At 40.3% G+C, this 22,316-nt stretch overlaps 1 protein-coding gene across 10 annotated transcripts in view; it reads left to right on the forward strand.

Annotated features, from left to right (window-relative positions):
• Positions 1-22,316, forward strand: part of LOC127353429 (mitogen-activated protein kinase kinase kinase kinase 3) — a 52,785-nt gene that overhangs the window by 17,599 nt on the left and 12,870 nt on the right. For 7 of the 10 annotated variants that reach the window (XM_051382663.1, XM_051382664.1, XM_051382658.1 and 4 more), the window contains 16 exons: positions 1,376-1,418; positions 2,093-2,165; positions 2,851-2,982; positions 3,481-3,543; positions 8,596-8,677; positions 8,807-8,935; positions 12,057-12,126; positions 12,313-12,371; positions 13,480-13,542; positions 14,205-14,308; positions 16,649-16,687; positions 16,777-16,926; positions 17,258-17,529; positions 17,740-17,819; positions 18,020-18,061; positions 18,208-18,292. In XM_051382663.1, coding sequence (XP_051238623.1) covers positions 1,376-1,418; positions 2,093-2,165; positions 2,851-2,982; positions 3,481-3,543; positions 8,596-8,677; positions 8,807-8,935; positions 12,057-12,126; positions 12,313-12,371; positions 13,480-13,542; positions 14,205-14,308; positions 16,649-16,687; positions 16,777-16,926; positions 17,258-17,529; positions 17,740-17,819; positions 18,020-18,061; positions 18,208-18,292 — 1,486 coding nt within the window. The remainder of the gene's footprint in view (positions 1-1,375; positions 1,419-2,092; positions 2,166-2,850; positions 2,983-3,480; positions 3,544-8,595; positions 8,678-8,806; positions 8,936-12,056; positions 12,127-12,312; positions 12,372-13,479; positions 13,543-14,204; positions 14,309-16,648; positions 16,688-16,776; positions 16,927-17,257; positions 17,530-17,739; positions 17,820-18,019; positions 18,062-18,207; positions 18,293-22,316) is intronic. The other 3 variants (XM_051382659.1, XM_051382667.1, XM_051382660.1) reach the window with 2 other exon arrangements.

Genomic DNA, 22,316 nt, shown 5'->3' on the forward strand with positions numbered 1-22,316 from the left:
CGCCTGAATAAACCTGAACATACCTTAATACGCCTGAATACACCTGAATACACCTGAACATACTGAATACACCTGAATAAACCTGAATACACCTGAATACACCTGAATGCACCTGAATACACCTGAACATACTGAATACACCTGAATAAACCTGACCATACCTGAATACACCTGAACACACCTGAATACACCTGAATACACCTGAACATACTGAACATACTGAACATACCTGAACATACCTGAATAAACCTGAATAAACCTGAATAAACCTGAATACACCTGAATACACCTGAATACACCTGAACATACTGAATACACCTGAATAAACCTGACCATACCTGAATACACCTGAACACACCTGAATACACCTAAATACCAAGTGTCTGAGGGGATCACACTGGAGTTCGGTCTAGACCTGCTCTATTTGAAAAGTTTCCTGAGATAACTTCTGTTATGAATTGACGCTATTTCTCAGGACACTTTTCAAATAGAGCAGGTCTAGACCGAGCTCCTTATAACATTTACAGAGACCCAACAGTACCACCATGAGCAAGCACTTGGCGACAGGGGCAAGGAGAAACTGCCTGTTAAGAGGCAGAAACCTAGGACAGATCCTCCGGCTCTAGGTGGGTTGTCGTCTGCCTCGACCAGTTGGGGTGAGAGAGAGAGAGACAGACAGAGACAGACAGACAGCAACAACAGTAGCAACAACTACACTAATAGTAGTGACTGATGATGATGAAGATGATGACGACGACAGCAACGATGGGGGACAATGAGCAGTGACAATAGTAATAATAGTAACTGTAGTAATATTAATAATATTTTTTTAAAGGGTTTTATGTCCTTAAAACATGTTTGTAATTTACATAATTGGTTAATTTCATCGGGCTTGATCGATGGATATAACTGTGTATCATCTGCATAACGACGGAAGATAATGAATTCCTAATAATGTTGCCTAAGGGAAGCATATATAAAGTAAATAGTATTGGTCCAAGTACAGAACCTTGTGGAACTCCATGACTAACTGTAGTATTTAGATTTAGGATTCATCGTTAACGTGTACAAACTGAGAACGATCTGATAAGTATGACTTAAACCAGCTCAGTGCGGTTCCTTTAAGTATATATATATATGATATGATAATATATATCACATACAGTTAAATATATATAATATACAGTTAAATATATATCACAAACAGTTAAATATATATCACAAACAGTTAAATATATATCACATACAGTTAAATATATATCACATATAGATAAATATATCTCACATACATATAAATATATATAATATACAGTTAAATATAGGTCACATACAGTTAAATATAACTATATGTGTTAAAGCGTTTGTTTGTCTACAGGGAGCGAACATCCTGCTGACCGACAACGGATACGTCAAACTGGGTAAGTCATCCACAGGCTCCGCCTACTGTGCATTTAAAGGGGCGGGGCCTATGAATGCATGCAGACATTGTACACTGTAACACACTGTAACACACACACACACTATAACACACTGTAACACACACACACAAACACACACACTGTAACACACTGTAACACGCTGTAACACACTGTAACAGACACACACTGTAACACACACACACACACACTGTAACACGCTGTAACACACTGTAACACACACACACATACACACACTGTAACACACACACACACACACACACAGACACACACTGTAACACACACACACACACACACACACACTGTAACACGCTGTAACACACTGTAACACACACACACACACTGTAACACGCTGTAACACACTGTAACACACACACACACAAACACACACACTGTAACACGCTGTAACACGCTGTAACACACTGTAACAGACACACACTGTAACACACTGTAACACACACACACTGTAACACGCTGTAACACACTGTAACACACACACACATACACACATTGTAACACACACACACACACACTGTAACACGCTGTAACACACTGTAACACACACACACACACTGTAACACACACACACTGTAACACACCCCTCTACTACAAACGTATTATTAAATAAAACTTATAATATTGTTATTTGTTGGCAGCGGACTTTGGTGTGTCAGCTCAGATCACTATGACCATCGCTAAGAGGAAATCCTTCATCGGGACTCCATACTGGTACCAACCTTTCTCACCTCCTCTCTCCTCCCTCCTCTCTCACCTCTCTCACCTCCTCTCTCTCCTCTCTCACCTCCTCTCTCTCCTCTGTCACCTCCTCTCTCTCCTCTGTCACCTCCTCTCTCCTCTGTCACCTCCGCTCTCCTTTCTCACCTCCTCTCTCCTCTCTCCTTTCTTCTCTCCTCTCCTCTTCTCTTCTCTCTTCTCTCCTCTCTCACCTCCTCTCTCCTTTCTCACCTCCTCTCTCCTTTCCTCTCTCCTCTCTCACCACCTCTCTCACCTCTTAATTCCTCCCATCTGAGATATGAGTAGAGGAGGTGGGGAGGGAAACAAGGAGAGAGGAGCGGAACAGTCAGGTCCTCGCTCCTTGCTCCTCCAGGTGCATTTTGGGAATTGAGACGTCCTTAAAGCTGGCGTGCTGAGATTGATTCCCGGTTCACAGGCAGGAGGACAGAGGAGAGAGGAGACAAGGAGTTCAGTTGTCTCCATGGTGACGCTGAGGTCAGCCGCCATTGGTCTTTTCCCTCCTGTTGATGTGGAGTCACAGGGTGAAGGGTTGATTATGAGGATGATGAAGATGCAGCTTCCTGTTTGTTGTTGCTGTGATTAGTTGTTTGGTGGTGACCGGCAGCTCATCGGGCTCTGCAATTGGCCGACTCTGAGCTGAGGTGGGTTGTTGTTGCAGGATGGCTCCAGAGGTGGCGGCGGTGGAGAGAAAGGGCGGATACAACCAGCTGTGTGACATCTGGGCCGTCGGCATCACCGCCATCGAACTGGCAGAGCTGCAGCCACCGATGTTCGACCTCCACCCCATGAGGTGTGTGTTTGTGTGTTACTGTGTGTGTTACTGTGTGTGTTACTGTGTGTGTGTTACTGTGTGTGTTACTGTGTGTGTGTTACTGTGTGTGTTACTGCGTGTGTGTTACTGTGTGTGTTACAGTGTGTGTGTTAATGTGTGTTATAGTGTGTGTGTTACTGTGTGTGTGTTACTGTGTTACTGTGTGTGTGTGTGTGTTACAGTGTGTGTGTGTGTGTGTGTGTTACTGTGTGTTACTGTGTGTTACTGTGTGTGTTACAGTGTGTTACAGTGTGTGTGTGTGTGTGTGTGTGTGTGTGTGTGTGTTACTGTCTGTGTGTGTGTATGTTACTGTGTGTGTGTTACTGTGTTACTGTTACAGTCTGTAGTCCGTCCCTCTGTCCATCTTCAGACCTCCATTCAGAGGAGAAGTCAGCAGCAGAATGATGATGTCACTTTAGCTCCACTAACGAGGTTCATCGTTAACACAGTGACTCATTATGTCTTTCTCTTTGTCAGAGCTCTGCTGCTGATGACCAAAAGTAATTTTCAGCCACCCAAACTGAAAGACAAGGTGAAGTGGTGAGTATCTGTCTGTCTGTCTGTCTGTCTGTCTATGGAAACAGTGATGTAATATTTATGCTTCCAATCAAGCAGCTGCTGAATTATTAACTTCAGTGAACCAGGTACTGTTAATGAAGAGAATATTTTCTTTGAATGTCAGCTGGAGCTAAAGAAGGCAGAGCAGCGACGTGAGCAACAGACTGATGGCGATTTTAATACATCAGCACTGGAACAGTAAATAAAAACTGGAACAATAAAGGCTGGAACAGTAAATAAAAGCTGGAATAGTAAATAAAGACTGGAACAGTAAATAAAGACAAACAGTAAATAAAGACTGTAAATAAAAGCTGGAACAGTAAATAAAAGCTGGAACAGTAAATAAAGGCTGGAACAGTAAATAAAGACTGAAACAGTAAATAAAGATTGTAAATAAAAACTGGAACAATAAAGGCTGGAACAGTAAATAAAAACTGGAACAATAAAGGCTGGAACGGTAAATAAAAGCTGGAACAGTAAATAAAGGCTGGAACAGTAAATAAAGACTGAAACAGTAAATAAAGACTGTAAATAAAAACTGGAACAATAAAGGCTGGAACAGTAAATAAAAGCTGGAACAGTAAATAAAGGCTGGAACAGTAAATAAAGGCTGTAAATAAAGACTGGAACAGTAAATAAAGACTGGAACAGTAAATAAAGGCTGGAACAGTAAATAAAGGCTGTAAATAAAGGCTGAAACAGTAAATAAAGACTGTAAATAAAAACTGGAACAATAAAGGCTGGAACAGTAAATAAAGGCTGGAACATTAAATAAAGGCTGGTACAGTAAATAAAGGCTGGAACAGTAAATAAAGACTAAATAAAAACTGGAACAATAAAGGCTGGAACAGTAAATAAAGGCTGTAAAAAAAAACTGGAACAATAAATAAAGGCTGGAACAGTAAATAAAGGCTGGATCAGTAAATAAAGACTGGAACAGTAAATAAGGGCTGGATCAGTAAATAAAGACTGGAACAGTAAATAAAGACTGGAACAGTAAATAAAGGCTGGCACAGTATGTAAAGAATGGAACAGTAAATAAAGACTGTAAATAAAAACTGGAACAATGAATAAAGGCTGGAACAGTAAATAAAGGCTGTAAATACAGACTGGAACAGTAAATAAAGACTATAAATAAAAACTGGAACAATAAATAAAGGCTGTGAATAAAGACTGGAACAGTAAATAAAGACTGTAAATAAAGGCTGGAACAGTAAATAAAGACTGTAAATAAAGGCTGGAACAGCAAATAAAGACTGGAACAGTAAATCAAGGCTTGAACAGTAAATAAAGACTGTAAATAAAAACTGGAACAGTACATACAGGCTGTAAATAAAGGCTGGAACAGTAAATGAAAGGCTGGCACAGTAAATAAAGGCTGTCAATGAAGACTGTAACAGTAAATAAAGAATGGAACAGTAAATAAAGGCTGGCACAGTACACAAAGGCTGGAACAGTAAATAAAGACTGTAAATAAAAACGAGCAATAAATAAAGGCTGGAACAATAAATAAAGGCTGGATCAGCAAATAAAGACTGGAACAGTAAATAAAGGCTGGCACAGTACATAAAGGCTGGAACAGTAAATAAAGACTGTCAATAAAAACTGGAACAATAAATAAAGGCTGGTACAGTAAATAAAGGCTGATAATAAAGACTGGAACAGTAAATAAAGACTGTAAATAAAAACTGGAACAATAAATAAAGACTGTAAATAAAGACTGGAACGGTAAATAAAGACTGTAAATAAAGGCTGGAACAGTAAATAAATACTGGAACAGTTAATTAAGGCTGGAACAGTACATAAAGGCTGGAACAGTAAATAAAGACTGTAAATAAAAACTGGAACAGTACATACAGGCTGTAAATTAAAGCTGGAACAGTATATAAAGGCTGGATCAGTAAATAAAGACTGGAACAGTAAATTAAGGCTGGAACATTAAATAAAGACTGGAACAGTAAATAAAGACTGGAACAGTAAATAAAGGCTGGCACAGTACATAAAGGCTGGAACAGTTAATACAGACCTGCACAGTAAATACAGACCTGCACAGTACATAAAGGCTGGAACAGTAAATACAGGCTGCAAATTAAGGCTGGAACAGTACATACAGGTTGTAAATTAGGACTGGAACAGTAAATAAAGACTGTAAATAAAAACTGGAACAATAAATAAAGGCTGGATCAGTAAATAAAGACTGGAACAGTAAATAATGGCTGTAAATAAAAACTGGAACAATAAATAAAGGCTGGAACAGTAAATAAAGGCTGGAACAGTAAATAAAGGCTGGAACAGTAAATAAAGGCTGTAAATAAAGACTGGAAAAGTAAATAAAGACTGTAAATAAAAACTGGAACAATAAATAAAGGCTGGAACGTAAATAAAGGCTGTAAATAAAGACTGGAACAGTAAATAAAGACTGTAAATAAAGGCTGGAAAAGTGAATAAAAACTGGAACAGTAATTAAGGGCTCGAACAGTAAATAAAGACTGCAAATAAAAACTGGAACAATAAATAAAGGCTGGATCAGTAAATAAAGACTGGAACAGTAAATAAATGCTGGAACAGTAAATAAAGACTGGAACAGTAAATAAATGCTGGAACAGTAAATAAAGACTGGAACAGTAAATAAATGCTGGAACAGTAAATACAGGCTATAAATAAAGACTGTAACAGTAAATAAAGACTGGAACAGTGAGTTAGAGGAACGGTACCGCACCACGGAGATATCTTTAGCCGCTATAGTTAGCCAGCCCCCAGTAGCCGGTGCCGTCCGACCGAAGGTAGCTTCTGTTAGCCGTCCCCCGGTAGTTCCTCCGGTAGTTCCCCCGGTAGTTCCCGAGCAGCCAGGAAGACAGGGAGGCTGGGTGACTGAGCGAAGGAAGACTAAAACACCGAAGCCCACAGGTCACCACCAACCCATTCATGTTTCTAATACATTTTCCCCACTCAGTGACACACCCGCTGAGGAACCAACTCTGATTATTGGCAGCTCCATAGTCAGAAACGTGAAGTTAGCGAAGCCAGCGGCCATAGTTAAATGCATCCCTGGGGCCAGAGCGGGCGACATTGAATCATATTTAAAACTGCTGGCTTAAGATAATCGTAAATATGGTAAGATTGTTATCCACGTCGGCGGTAATGACACCCGTTTACGCCAATCGGAGGTCACTAAAATTAATGTGGAGTCGGTGTGTAATTATGCTAAAACTATGTCGGACTCCGTAGTTCTCTCTGGACCCCTGCCCAATGTGACCAGTGATGACATGTATAGCCGCATGTCGTCATTCCACCGCTGGATGTCGAGGTGGTGTCCAGAAAACGATGTGGGCTTCATTGATAACTAGAAGCCTTTTGGGGGAAAACCTGGTCTGATTAGGAGAGACAGCATCCATCCCACTTTGGATGGAGCGGCTCTCTTATCTAGAAATATGGGGACGTTTATTTCTAAAACCTGACAGTCCAGAGTTGGGACCAGGAAGCAGAGCTGCTGTCTTACACACTTCTCTGCTCTTCCATTAGTACAGTCACCCACCCAAAACCCCATAGAGACTGTGTCTGTCCCCCGACCACCTAAATTATTTAAAGAAATAAAAACAAGAGGAGTTCAACATAAAAATCTAATATAAATTAAAACCACCTCCTCAGTAGCACAAAATAAGAGAATGAAATGTGGGCTGTTAAATATCAGGTCTCTGTCCTCTAAAGCTCGTTGTCCCACGAGGAGTATGTTAGCCTAAATGAATCCACCCCCCCAGTCATATTAATACTCACATTCCTCGAGGCACTGGCCGAGGAGGTGGAGTAGCAGCCATATATGATTCGAGCGCTTTAATGGACCTTAAACCTAAACTAAATTATAATTCATTTGAAAGCCTTGTTCTTAGTCTTTCTCACCCAAACTGGAAAACACTGCAGCCAGTTCTATTTGTTATAGTGTACCGCGCTCCTGGATGATTCAGTGTCGCCCGCTCTGGCCCCAGGGATGCATCCACAGTACATAAAGGCTGGAGCAGTAAATAAAGACTGTAAATAAAAACTGGAACAATAAAGGCTGGAACAGTAAATAAAGGCTGTAAATAAAGACTGTAACAGTAAATAAAGGCTGTAAATAAAGACTGTAACAGTAAATAAAGACTGGAACAGTAAATTAAGGCTGTAACATTAAATACAGGCTGGAACAGTAAATAAAGGCTGGAACAGTAAATTAAGGCTGGAACATTAAATACAGGCTGGAACAGTACATAAAGGCTGGAACAGTAAATAAAGGCTGGAACAGTAAATACAGGCTGTAAATGAAGACTGGAACAGTACATACAGGTTGTAAATTAAGACTGGAACAGTACATACAGGTTGTAAATTAAGACTGGATCAGTAAATGAAGACTGGAACAGTAAATAAAGGCTGTAAATAAAGACTGGAACAGTAAATAAAGGCTGGAAAAGTGAATAAAGACTGGAACCGTAATTAAGGGCTAGAACAGTAAATAAAGACTGTAAATAAAGGCTGGATCAGTAAATAAAGGCTGGATCAGTAAATAAAGGCTGGAACAGTACATAAAGGCTGGAACAGTAAATAAAGGCTGGAACATTAAATACAGGCTGGAACAGTACATAAAGGCTGGAACAGTAAATAAAGGCTGGAACAGTAAATACAGGCTGTAAATTAAGACTGGAACAGTACATACAGGTTGTAAATTAAGACTGGAACAGTAAATGAAGACTGGAACAGTAAATAAAGGCTGTAAATAAAGACTGGAACAGTAAATAAAGGCTGGAAAAGTGAATAAAGACTGGAACCGTAATTAAGGGCTAGAACAGTAAATAAAGACTGTAAATAAAGGCTGGATCGTTAAATAAAGGCTGGATCAGTAAATAAAGGCTGGAACAGTAAATAAAGGCTGTAAATAAAATCTGGAACAATAAATAAAGGCTGGAACAGTTGATAAAGGCTGTAAATAAAGATGATAATTGCAGTTTATTTAATTTCCTCCGTGAGGCTTTCCGAGTTTAGTCTGCGTTTGTGTCTCTGTAGGTCAGGAAACTTCCATCAGTTTGTAAAAATCGCTCTGACCAAGAACCCCAAGAAACGACCTGCAGCTGACAAACTACTGCAGGTAATGTACCATAATGATGATGATGATGATGAGATCTGCTTCCACATGTCCCAACTGTGGATGAATTAATCCTGTCTTTCTGGAAACTGCTCATTAAAAGTAGTTGACGCAGTTTTCTGTCCCCCCCAGCACCCGTTTGTCTCTCAGCCCCTCAGTCGTACTCTAGCTATGGAGCTGCTGGATAAAGTCAGTAACCCGGACCAGATTTCCTACCAGGACCAACTGGACCACCTGGATGATGACGAAACTGACACAGAGGTATGGAGGAAGGGGGCTCAAGGACTCAAGTGTCCAGATATGTTGTGTTAGTCGGTATTTGTTGGTCTTTCTTCATGCTTACTATTTTTCACATTTCTGGTATTGGGAATATAAAGAGTTCCACCTGCTTTAAGGTTATAAACGAGGTATGGAACATTAAGAACCAGGTTCTGTCGGAGGTTTTTGCCTCTTAATAGGAGGTTTTTCCTTGCCGCTATCTCCTAGGTCTTGCTCATGGTGGGAACTGTTCGGTCTCTGTAAATAATCTTACAAAGAGTTCTGTCTAGACCTGCTCTATTTGAAAAGTGTCCTGAGATAACTTCTGTTATGAATTGGCGCTATACAAATAAAATTGAATTGAATTGAATAGAGATGCAGCTACATGACAACTACTGGCAATATGTTATGTAGCTGTTGCAGGGGTGCCAGTCGGACTCAGTCTGACAAATAATTATTAGTAATTTTATATTTTTATATTGCAAGCAGCAAACCCTACTGATAAACACTGATTTATTTTTATATATTCTGTCTGGTTTTATTAATCTCTGTCTGGTTTTAGTATGTTCTGTCTGGTTTTAGTAGACTCTTATTCTGAAAGGTGCCAGTGTGACTGATGTAACACATGTTAGCTACAGAAACATCTTCTATTTGTATTTGCACATGTGCCTGTATGATGACTGTGTCCTCCTGCAGTGCAGTGGACTGTCTCTTTAATGTAAAATCCTCCGTCTGATGAAACCCTGATGGAACTGATGGTGGAAACGTTTAACATTCAGCTCAGATCAAACTGAGAGCTGCAGTTTGGGTTTCAGCTGCATAAGAAAAAAAAGATGAATCATTAAACATTTTAAAACTGAAACTGTCACTCTACAAAATGATCGACACATCAGTGATGCTTTAGAAGCTCTCAGGGATTCAACAGGAACTGATCACAGGTCAGGGAATTAAATGTCTGGCTGATGAACTCTTCAGAAGTGTCTATGTTCAGCAGATTGTTTAAGAGAGTTGAAGTAGGGCTGGGCGATATGGACCAAAAGTCATATCCCGATATATTTAAGCTGAATATTGATATACGATATATATCTATATTTTTTTTTTTTTACCGCAAAGTGAGAGCAAGTGTTCAGTCTCTCTCTCTCTCTCTCTCTGTCTCTCTCTCTCTGTCTCTCTCTCTCTCAGTTCAAATTCAAATTAAAATGGGCTTTATTGGCATGAAAGTTTTTTTTAAAAAAAACAATATTGCCAAAGCAAAGCATCAAAATACAATTAGTCGAAATATTCAGACAATACACAATATGAAAGATATATACATTATGAACATTATATTAGTTATATACAGTGTGTGTGTGTGTGTCTCTCTTTCTCTCTCTCTCTCTCTCTCACACACACACATACACAGACACACTTACACACACACGTTGTGACCTGAAGTTAGGCTGCATTATAACTTTTAAATTAATATTTCCAGAAGGCAGTAAGGCTTTTACCACTCACCAAAACTGCTACCGTTATTACACAAGCAAGTACAATTACGGTAAGACAACATAACGTAAGTTAACGCTGTTACTGAGCTGTACATTAGTTAAGTGTCTGTAACGTTGGTAACATGATGTTAATGGTATGATAAAGATTTGCTGCCTGTAAACAGAACAAGCAACCCACCCCGACTAAAACCACACTCAATATTAACGTTGTGTTTTAACAAGCTAACGTTAGCATGTTAAGTTACCTGTAACATCAGTTAATTACTCAGCAGTTAGCTAACCTAACAGTCTGACAACGTTACAGTCTAAATTATGGATATGAACACAAACATTACGTTAGGTTATTGAAAGAGGAGGGGGTGGCGGGGGCACGGGGAGCTCCGGGTCAGCAGCTTGCTTGGAGCAATGATCACAGCGCAAATTTGAACTATATCGATATATGCGATATGGTCTAATTCCATATCACATTTTAAAATATATCGATATAGTTTTTATATCGATATATCGCCCAGCCCTAAGTTGAAGCTGTTGCTGCTGGTGATGATGGTGATGGTTCACTGTGAGCACAGATACATACTGTAGTAAAAGGTGAGGTTATTAACAGTGGCTGACAGGTAAACAGACCTCGACCTGCTCTCAACCCCCCCGACAGGGCTTTTCATTGTCTGCTGACTGAAGGACGACGCTCACACTCCTTTTAGTATCTGCAGCTGTCACTTTATATGTTAGTGTGCTGTTTAATGTGAAGTGTCCTCTGCTGCGGGGACAAGGACACTCTGAATAAATCATCTCTATACTGTCCAACAGCCAATACTCTACAACTAGACCTTTGCTGCAAGTCACACCACCTTCTGCTCTGTCTTTCTTGCATAGACTGTATATAAGGATGGACAGCACTTCCCTACTTCCTCCCACTGTGCAAAAATGAAGCCAAAATATAGCCACTAGCAGCCACTCCAGACACAGACAACACAGACTGTTACGAACACACACGGTTCATCTGTTGTTATAAACATATCCTGTGAGTTTTATGAGGATTGAAAAACAGTTGTTTTTAGTCTGATTGTTATAATACCAGGCCCAGTGTTCTGCCTTTGCAGCGCCCCCTAGTAGCGGATTTGTGTGTGTTTCAGGTCCTTATATGAACATATCCTGTGAGTTTTATGGTGATCGGCCCAACTGTTGTTGACTTAGGTCTGTTTATGTGCTGAACCATGCCGCTTGTGAAGCTCATTGGTCAATATCATGAAAACTGAATAATATATCATTAAACCATATGCAAATGTTGATCAGCTTCATCCAGTGATGATCCACAGAAGATCTGGGAGCAATCTGAGCTACGCTTTTGGAAGCGAGGAAGTCAGCCGTTTTGAATTTAATGCTCCAGTGTGTAACATTACTGTAATATAATAGGCGTTTATATCTACAGACTCTTCCGGCAGAGTCGACCATGTTAAATCGCCATGTTTCTACAGTGCCCAGAACGGACAAATAGTCCCAGTATATTTCACAGCCACTGTAATTTCTCCCTTGCACTTGGAAATGGTTAGTGTGTTAGAGTTTCAATCTGAAACTACATTGCTAGATGGCACTAAACCCTACACACTGGATCTTAATTTTTGTCTGTCTGTCTGCAGGTTGTCTCTGTCCCTCAGAGGATCCCGTCTGGAAACACCAGAGAAGGAAAAACTCTGTCTGAGATCAACTGTGAGTTTACATATCTGCCTGATGATGATGGTGATTGTGATGATGGTGATGATGACGATTATGGTGATGATGATGATTATGGTGATGATGACGATTATGGTGATGATGATGGTGATGGTGATAATGATAATGATAATGATAATGATAATGATGATGGTGATGATGATGGTGATGATGGTTTTTCAGTTGATCAGATGAAGTTTGATCCTCCTCTGAGGAAAGAGACTGAAGCTCATCGTGAAGAGGTACATACACACATTACACACACTGTGCCCTATATGAATTTATGAAGAGAAACAACAACAACAACAACAACTAGATTGGACTTCACTAAAACTTATGAAATAAAGTTAATATTAATAATATCATTATTGTTATTGTTACTATTATATGAATCAAATAGACAGTACAGACCTCTGACCTATATCTGGAGCACTGACCTATGCCCTGTGTGTACAGCACGGACCTCTATCTTGTGTAAACTAGTATTATTGTGGAGCTATAAATAAAATGTTTAAAATGTTACACACACATGCAACGTGGCTTTAAGTACAACATTCCCAAATTTAGTTGGAAGAGTTATGGCCCGTTAAGTGCATTGGACCCCACCTTCAAGATTTCGGTAACCAATTACAGACAAACAATTAGTGTTTGTTAAACACAAACACAAACTTATAAGTAATGGTCGGCTTCGTCTACATATACTATGTACTGATTTTGGTGAAGATTAGATGAAATACTGTGCGTACAGTACTAATTAAATGTATAGTTTATTGTTACAGCTTGGTAGCATTTGAATCACAACTTGTGGAGATAAAAATGTTAATTTATTATATTGAGGGATGGACTTTTGAATAGACTATAGGTTGCAGTGAGGAAAACCTTTGTCACAATTCAGTTTTTAAAGTTTTGGAATTTCAAACGCTTAATAACTGACCACATGATGGCGTTATTGAATACATGCTTTAATATGTTTAGCACATCTCCATGAGGCACCTGTGTACCAGGTTTGATGACTTTAGCATGTATAGTATTTGAGATTCTGATATTTAATAATTCATATCTCAATAACTTTAACAGATATCAAAACGAAAATAAATCACCGGAATGAGAGTGATAAGCTTTATATGTCAAAATTTGAATTATGTCTATTCTATCTGCAAAAATGTGCGAGTTATAACGGCCCAATAAACGTACGGAAGCAGAAAAAGAATAATGAGCTTAATAAAGACTGGAGATGACAATGTGTGATTGCTTGCACACTCACACAAGAATAACAGTAACAACAGGAAGATGAAGAGGTCAGTGGTGTGTTCAGGTTCAGGTTCATGTTTTGTTTTTTTCACTTTATAGTCTGACTCGGACCGTTTCCTGGACTGTGAGGAGGAGCTGTACTACACCGCCAGATCCAACCTGGTATTTACCTCCACCTGATACACACACAATGGGGCTAATGCTAACAGGCTAACTGATTTAATTATTATTACAGTACATCTAAGTGACTAGCCAGCCTAACAACATACTAACTCATAGTACTCTTTTCCATTGTTATTGTTTTCTTCTTCTTCCTGTCTCCACCTGGATGATGTCACTTCCTGCTCTGCTACTACTGGTTGGTCTTAATTAGTCTGTGATTTAGTCCCGTCAGCTGTGTAGAGGTGTGTCAGTGTTTCCACTAGAACCAGTTTGACCAGTTTGTCAGTTTCCAACAGATTCAAACAGAACAAAGAAGTCTTTAGTTTCTGTTTGTTTACAACAATCAGCTGATCCATAAAAACATGACAACATGTTTATATGGAGTGTGCGTGTGTGTGTGTGTGTGTGTGTGTGTGTGAGCTGCAGTGAGGTAGAGTGTGAACTGATGAAAATGTGGAGGTAGATGATGGCGAGTAGTGCAGCAGTGTGTGTTTTGGTCCGTTGGGACTTTTAGTTGCTGAGTCAGCGCCAAAGCTCTGCTGACCAATCAGCTGCCTCCATATCTGCTGTGGAGAAACCTCCCAACAGGAGGAGGAGGAGGAGGAGGAGGATGGAATAAATGTGAGAGCTAATCAGTCTCTGCTGTCTGGCGCCTCCTGCAGGAGCTACAGATGGAGGATGAAGTTGCTGCTGCAGGATCAGGATCAGGATCAGGATCAGGATCAGGGTCAGGGTCAGGACCAGAATCCATCCTCAGTGAAAACAGGTGAGATCACTCTTATTGTCATCAAATCAATATATAATAATCAGTAATATTGTCAACAAATCAATATATAATAATCAATATGTCATCAAATCAATATATAATAATAATAATATGTGAGTAGAATCTCAGTGAACTTAGCCGTTAGCCATTAGCTGTTAGCGACCTAGCAACAGACACACTGACAGCAGGAGGTTGTCCATCAGATGTGTTAACTTAGGATCTGACTAGATATATTTAGCTAGTTAGCTACTTTAGCTTTTAACATTAGCTAACTTAAGATGTGACTCCCATGAAACTTCCAGTAAAAGCAGGGTCCCTAAGAGAAGCCTGTCTCCTTTGAAAGCCTGCTGTGGCTCCACGTTCTGACAAACAAAGGCAGGTCTCCAATAGAGGCCGGTGGATTGTATAATATGATCTGGATGTATAAAACTTCTTAAACCCAGCGGGTAGCTGCTTCAAGCCGTTTGGATCTACACAGATATAATGTTTAACCTTCTGTCAGTATGATGCTGCACATCGTTGGATCACTTCAATACTTCATTTTACTGAAACTATAAACATTAAAGTTTAATGTTCATTCATTCAGACTCGCTGTAAACAAGAGACCAGATCATAAAGTCCTCCATTATTTATATTCCTTTAGTTCGTCAGGGTCCAACAGAACAAAGTGTTTCATTAAATGAATCCCAGCTCAGAACATTATCATGTGCAGTCTGTTGCTTACTGTCTGTTCACTGTCTGTAAGCCCGCTGCCGGAAATCTTCAGCTGCTGTAAAACCACGTTCACGTTCAGTGTCATGGTGGCGGCACAGAAAAAAAAGTACAACCTGAAATGTTACCTGTTAGTCGTCAAATTTACTGAACAAACTGAAGTGAAATCAACAGTTAGAAAGAATTTCCATCTGTGCTGAAGGAGTTAAAGGCCCCAATAAAGGCCTGTCCCCAATAAAGGCCTGTCCCAAATACAGGCATGTCCCCAATAAAGGCCAGGGGATTCAGTGATTGAAGATTAACTAGCGGTTTACTAACATTAGCTAACTCAGGATGTGAATATATATTTATATATGTGATTGGAGCACATAGTAAAAGACATAGTAAAAGGGGGCGGGGCTTAGGCAGGGTCAATTGTAAATATGTGTACATACAAAATAAATATATAAAGCAACAGTGATTGTAGAGGAAACATTCACACAATTATGTGCCTGCAAACAAATAACTTCTTCTTATTATATTTATGATTATTACTTATTATATTTCAGTTAAATATTCTAAATATTCTCCCTCCAAACACAAAGTGAAGTTTTACCTCACATGAGTAAATACAAATCCTGTGAGTAAACTAGTGTAACGCCAGTCGAATGTTAATCTGTCTCAGTGCGGCTGATTTAATGTCAGTAAACAGAAATAACCACGTCATTATCGTCTGTTAGCGTCTTCGTATTGACTCATTATTTAATCTACTCGCACTAATTAATAATAATCATTTTATTTGTGTTTGGTGGGAAGGCAGCATAACGTTGTGCCACTGTCTGATATCACCCACAGCGCCCTCTGCAGGAAAAACTGTGCAGACACCATTATCTCCCCTGCTTTATGTCTGAAAGCTCAATTTCTGATTGGCTGATTGACATATCGGTCAGGTTCTGATATTGTAAACATTTGGTCAGATGAAAAGGTCGTCGTGCGTTTCGTCCTCTGGATTCTGCTGAACCTCAATAACGGGGACTACTGGTCTGACCAGACTCTGCACTCAGAGGATGACAGAGGATTATATGTGTTTGAATTATTAGCATTATGATTAGCATTGTTAGCATTATATCACTACGTGTTTACACTGAAACAACCTCTGCAGGCTGCCTCACACTGAGCGTGCTCAGTAGAGACAGAATAATTGAAGTGTTTTTTCTAACAGAACATCAGAGAGCTGCAGTCAGGTTCTCCATCAGTGCGTTTGAGTCGACCTCAGCTCCGTGTGAATAATTGATCAGTGCTCTCGGGGGGGGTACACCGAGCAGCGGGGCTGAGGGGGGTACAGGGAGCACAGGGAGCAGCGGTGGAGTTGATGAAAATTTAAAGACGCTGCATTTGAGCACTTTGGAATATTTGCTAACGGTGAAGAAATTGCAGCTGTGGATGTTTAAATGGACGCTGACATTTCCACTCATTGTCCTGAGCTCAGGTCAACACGGCGCTTTCTTCTTCTACTGTCTGAATGTGCCGAACTCTGACCTCTGACTTCCTCACTGTTGCTATGCTGCTATACTACACTTCACTACAGTACAGTAGTACTGCAGTGTAAACTCAGTTTGTTGTTCTTTTGTCTCCAAACCGTCCAATCAGGAGCCTGCTGAAGTCTGTGGAGGATAAGCTCAACCAAAGGTAAGCCCCGCCCCCTCCTGCACACAGGTGTGATTGGTTGTCAGGTGACACATATTATTTACCTGAACTGAATCAATAAAGAAATGCAGGTATGAAAACTTTCCGTCCACCAGGGGTCATGAGACTCACCTGGATGACGAGACAATGAGTGAGGATGAAGGTGAGACTGAGGATGACGCCGGCTGTGTGGAAGGAGGTCACCATGACAACGACAATGGAGGCGACAGTGACACACAGCAGTGAGTGTGATGACATACCTGTACAGGTGGCAATGGCAATTAGCATAATTAGCATTGATAACCAGTATTTGGACAATATCTCAGCAGCTGATTGGCTGATTTGGACAATAAAGGAGCTTTTGGGGTTATTGAGGACGCTGAATCCATTTCTGACATTTTCAAAATACAAAATGGCCGCTCCCACCTCATTGCTATATAGATATTTGGAAACTCAGGACTAGACAATAAATAAATAAATCAAATGCTCTGACTCCATTTTGAACTCCAGACTGTTGAAATGGTCCTTTACTATTTCACAGGAAGTTCCCTCCTCTCTCTGTGTCTCTTTCAGAGTAAAAGACTTGACGCTGCGGCCCAGCCCTCCTCCTCCTCAAGCTCCGCCCCCTCAGGTGTGTCCTCTCACCTGTCCTGGATCTGTGTGTTCGTCAGAACCAACAGCTCATATCTCTGCCCCTCTTCAGGATGACCCTGATCACCATAGCGACCAGGACCAGGGTACCATAAAGCGCCATCCTCTGTCAGAGAGCCCCGCCCGCTCAGCTACTCAGGGTCCCCCCAGACCTCCACCCCCCAAACTACCCCCCCACAGACTCAGCAGCCTGGGTGAGTCTGAAACACAGAACCATGGCAACAGCAGCTGAGGCTCATGGGAAATGTAGTATTTAAAGTGTAAATAATTGGTCAGAACATCAGCATGAGTCAGTCCCATTCAGAAGTCCATTTAAAACACTTAGAATAAGAACTTACAATGAACTCCTCCTCCTTACCTGACTGCTCACCTGTGACCTCCACTCACCCTCACTCTGTTTGTAGGGAGTGTCCCGTCCTCATCCAATCAGCAGCCTGCGGTGCCTGCTGCAGGCCTCAACAGGAGGGACAAGAAAGATCCTCCAGTAAGAATAACTGTGATTGTTCCTCTAACCTCCGGCCCTCTGCTGCACCCTGCTGGCAACAACAAACACTGCTCAGCACATCATTCAATACAACCTTATTGATCATGACAAGATCCAATTATAAGATTGTATATTGATATAAATATGATAATTATAATATAAACACAGAGTCTTCATACTGATGTGTGTTTCTTCATCAGCAACCCGTCAGCAACGGACTCCCTCCCACACCTAAAGTCCATGTGAGTACACACACACACACACACACACACACACACACACACACACACACACACACACACACGCAGGCACGCACACACACAGACACACACACACACACACACACAGATGCACACACACACACCTTGTGTTTCCTCCTCTTCCTTAGATGGGAGCTTGTTTCTCGAAGGTTTTTAATGGCTCTCCTCTGAAGATTCACTCTGCTGCCTCCTGGATCGACCCCAACACCAGAGGTATGTTCAACTTTCTGACCTCTGTCCTCTGTGACCTCATTCAGTTGACATCATTGTTATTCAGTTCAATTCAATTACATTTTATTTGTATAACACCAATTCATAACAGAAGTTATCTGAGGACACTTTTCAAATAGAGCAGGTCTAGACCGAACTCTTCAAAACATTAATTACAGAGACCCAACAGTTCCACCATGAGCAAGCACTTGGCGACAAGGGCAAGGAAAAACTGCCTGTTAAAAGGCAGAAACCTAGGACAGATCCTTCGGCTCTAGGTGGGTGGTCGTCTGTCTCGACCAGTTGGGGTGAGAGAGAGGGAGAGAGAGACAGAGACACAGACAGACAGACAGACAGACAGACAGACAGACAGGTGCACAGCAACAACAGTATTGGCAATGGCAATCTAGCAGGACCATGGCAGGAGGCTCCACCAGGATCGATAAGAACCTGCGAGACAAGAAAGCACAAGAACTCCGGGGAAGAAGTGAAGTTAGTAACATGCATTAATGGAACATGAATGAGTGCAGAAAGAGAGAGGAAGAGTGCTCAGTGCACCATGGGAAATCCCCCGATAGTCTAGGCCTATAGCAGCATAACTAAGGGATGGTTCAGGACTCACCTGATCCAGCCCTAACTATAAGCTTTATCAAAGAGGAATGTCTTAAGCCTACTCTTGAATGTGGAGAGGGTGTCTGCCTCCCGAACCACAACTGGAAGCTGGTTCCACAGGAGAGGAGCTTGGTAACTGAAGGCTCTGGCTCCTGTTCTACTTTTAGAGACTATAGGAACCACAAGTAGCCCAGCATTCAGAGAACGTAGTGCTCTAGTGGGGTAATAGGGTACTATGAGCTCTTTAAGATATAAAGGGGCCTGACCATGAAGAGCTTTATAGGTGAGGAGGAGGATTTTAAATTCTATTCTACATTTTACAGGGAGCCAGTGCAGAGAAGCTAATACAGGAGAGATGTGATCTCTTTTTCTAGTTCCTGTCAGTACTCGTTCTGCAGCGTTCTGAATTAATTGGAGCGTTTTAATGGACTTATTGGGGCAACCTGATAATAAAGAGTTGCAGTAATCCAGCCTTGAAGTAACAAATGCATGGATTAGTCTTTCTGCATCTGTCTGTGATAGGATGTGTCTAATTTTTGTAATATTACGTAAATGAAAGAAGGCAGTCCTAGAGGTCTGCTTCATGTGGGAATTAAAAGACAAATCCTGATCAAAGATAACTCCAAGATTCCTGACAGTGGTGCTAGAGGCCAAAGTAATGCCGTCTAGAGTAACTGTCTTTAGACAGTGAGTCTCTAAGGTTTTTGGGGCCAAGAACAAGAATTTCGTTTTTTTCTGAGTTTAACATCAGAAAATTGCAGGTCATCCAGGATTTTATGTCCTTAAGACATGTTTGTTATTTAGATAATTGATTAATTTCATCGGGCTTGATTGATAGATATAACTGCGTATCATCTGCATAACAGTGAAAGTTAATGGAGTGATACCTAATAATGTTGCCTAAAGGGAGCCTATATAGAGTAAATAGTATTGGTCCAAGTACAGAACCTTGTGGAACTCCATGACTAACTGTAGTATTTATTGAAGATTCATCGTTAACATGTACAAACTGCGAACGATCTGATAAATATGACTTAAACAAGCTTAGTGCGGTTCCTTTAATGCCAATTTGATGCTCAAGTCTCTGTAAAAGAATATCATGGTCAATGGTGTCAAATGCAGCACTAAGATCTAATAATACAAGTAGAAAGACAAGTCCATTGTCAGAAGCAATCAGAAGGTCATTATTAACTTTAACCAGAGCTGTCTCTGTGCTGTGATGAACTCTAAATCCTGACTGAAAATCCTTAAATAAACTATTGTTATGTAGAAAGTCACACAACTCTTTGGCGACTACTTTCTCCAGAATCTTAGAGAGGAAGGGGAGGTTAGAAATCGGTCTATAGTTGGCTAAAACCCCTGGGTCAAGAGTGGGCTTTTTAAGAAGGGGTTTAATTACAGCTACTTTAAAGGACTGTGGTACGTATCCTGATAATAAAGAAAGATTAATCATATCCAGTAAAGAAGTGCCAATTAAGGGAACAACTTCTTTAAGCAGCCTAGTTGGGATCGGGTCTAATAGACAAGTTGATTGCTTCGATGAAGAAATGATTGAAGTTAACTGATGAAGGTCGATAGCAGAAAAACAGTCTAAATATATATCTAAGTTTACATTAGTTAATGTTCCTGAACTTGAAGAGACAACGATACTTGTTGAGGGCATTTGGTGACTAATTCTCTCTCTAATAGTAATAATTTTATTATAAAAGAAGCTCATGAAGTCATTGCTACTTAAGGTTATGGGGATATGTGGCTCAATAGAGCTGTGACGCTCTGTCAGCCTGGCTACAGTGCTGAAGAGGAACCTAGGGTTGTTCTTATTTTCTTCTATTAGTGCTGAATAATAGGGTCCTCTGGCATTACAGAGGGCCTTTCTATGTTTTCTATAGATCTTGCAAGATTGAGCGATATTATAGAATTCTGAAAGTTTTGCCTAATGCCTTATAGTCTAATAATTAAATTTAATTCAATGTTCAGTATAACTGCCATATGATAGAACAAGGTCAGAGTGTGATAAAAACAACGTAGTACTATCAGTACTAAAGTACTTCTGTCAGTACTGTAGTATTTTTGTCAGTACTGTAGCATTTTTGTCAGTACTGTAGCATTTTTGTCAGTACTGTATAGGGGTGAGTATTGGCAAGATCCTCACGATACGATACATATCACAATACTTTGGTCACGATACGATGCGTATCACGATATCGCGATATAAATAGAGATGAAAACACAAGTACCTGTATATGCACATCAGATGATATTGATCAGAGGACAAATTGAGTCAAAGCTATTTCATTCAAAACAGCCTCTCCATTTTATTAATTTATGAATTATTAATTTCCTTTTATTAATTTAACAGAACATGGACGCCACCAGTGCAGCAGCTATGTTGTTATTGCTTGTGGCTCTTCTAAACAAGCTCAATGTGAAATAATACTGTTTTTCTACAGAAACACTAACATTTCAAGTATTTCCGTTATTTCAAGTCTTACATTTCAATAATATTTTGCCATTTTCACCTATTTCAATTTTAACAAGTGCTGTTGCGTTTTTCTCGAAGTGGCAGGCTAGTGCTATTGTTAGCTACATTAACCTATTTAGCAAACCAGCTCGAAAACAAAACTTTACATTGTATTGAACTCACAGCAACACCGTGCAATGCATAAACTGGTGACCGGACTAAAGCAGCAATGTAAACAGTGTGTAAGAGCATTTAAAATCGACATTAAAACGACCAACGTAGTACAAATACAAAGAAAATACATCTCAATATGGGCACAGCCATCTTTGTTTTGCGAGTCGTACGTGCCCCCCCGTTTAGCTCGGTGTACTCTGAGGAGCCCCGAGTGGGACGGCTGAAATTAATATCTTGGCGTGGTGTCTTGCTATGTGAACTCTCAAGTTCGTTGTGATCCCACAATATTTCACGGCAGCAAGACAAGGTTTACAAACAGCATTATCTTTATCCAACTCGTTGTTCTTACTATCTTTTTTAACTTGGAAGCCAAAGTGCTTCCAAACGTCGGCTTTACACTGCGGAGGCATTGTTATTTTGATAGCCATTTTGGAAAGTCCTCAGCCACTCTCTCTAATACAGAAATACATGCTCTGCACAGCAGAGTCGCTCTTCGGCGCCATCTACCGGAGTGGCAGTACGGAAGTCGTACTGTATTCACAACGCGTCTAAACATGAATCATTATTCTTAAAAAAAATCTATATTGTATCGGGCGGCAAAGTATCGCGATATATTGCTGTATCGATATTTTTACCCACCCCTTGAACTGTACTATTTCTGTCAGTATTGTACTATTTCTGTAGTATTTCTGTCAGTACTGTAGTATTTCTGTCAGCACTGTAGTATTTTTATCAGTATTGTAGTATTTAGGTAGTATTTCTGTCAGTACTGAAGTATTT

Source organism: Dicentrarchus labrax, unplaced genomic scaffold, assembly GCF_905237075.1.
Source record: "Dicentrarchus labrax unplaced genomic scaffold, dlabrax2021, whole genome shotgun sequence".
NCBI classification, from domain to species: domain Eukaryota; kingdom Metazoa; phylum Chordata; class Actinopteri; family Moronidae; genus Dicentrarchus; species Dicentrarchus labrax.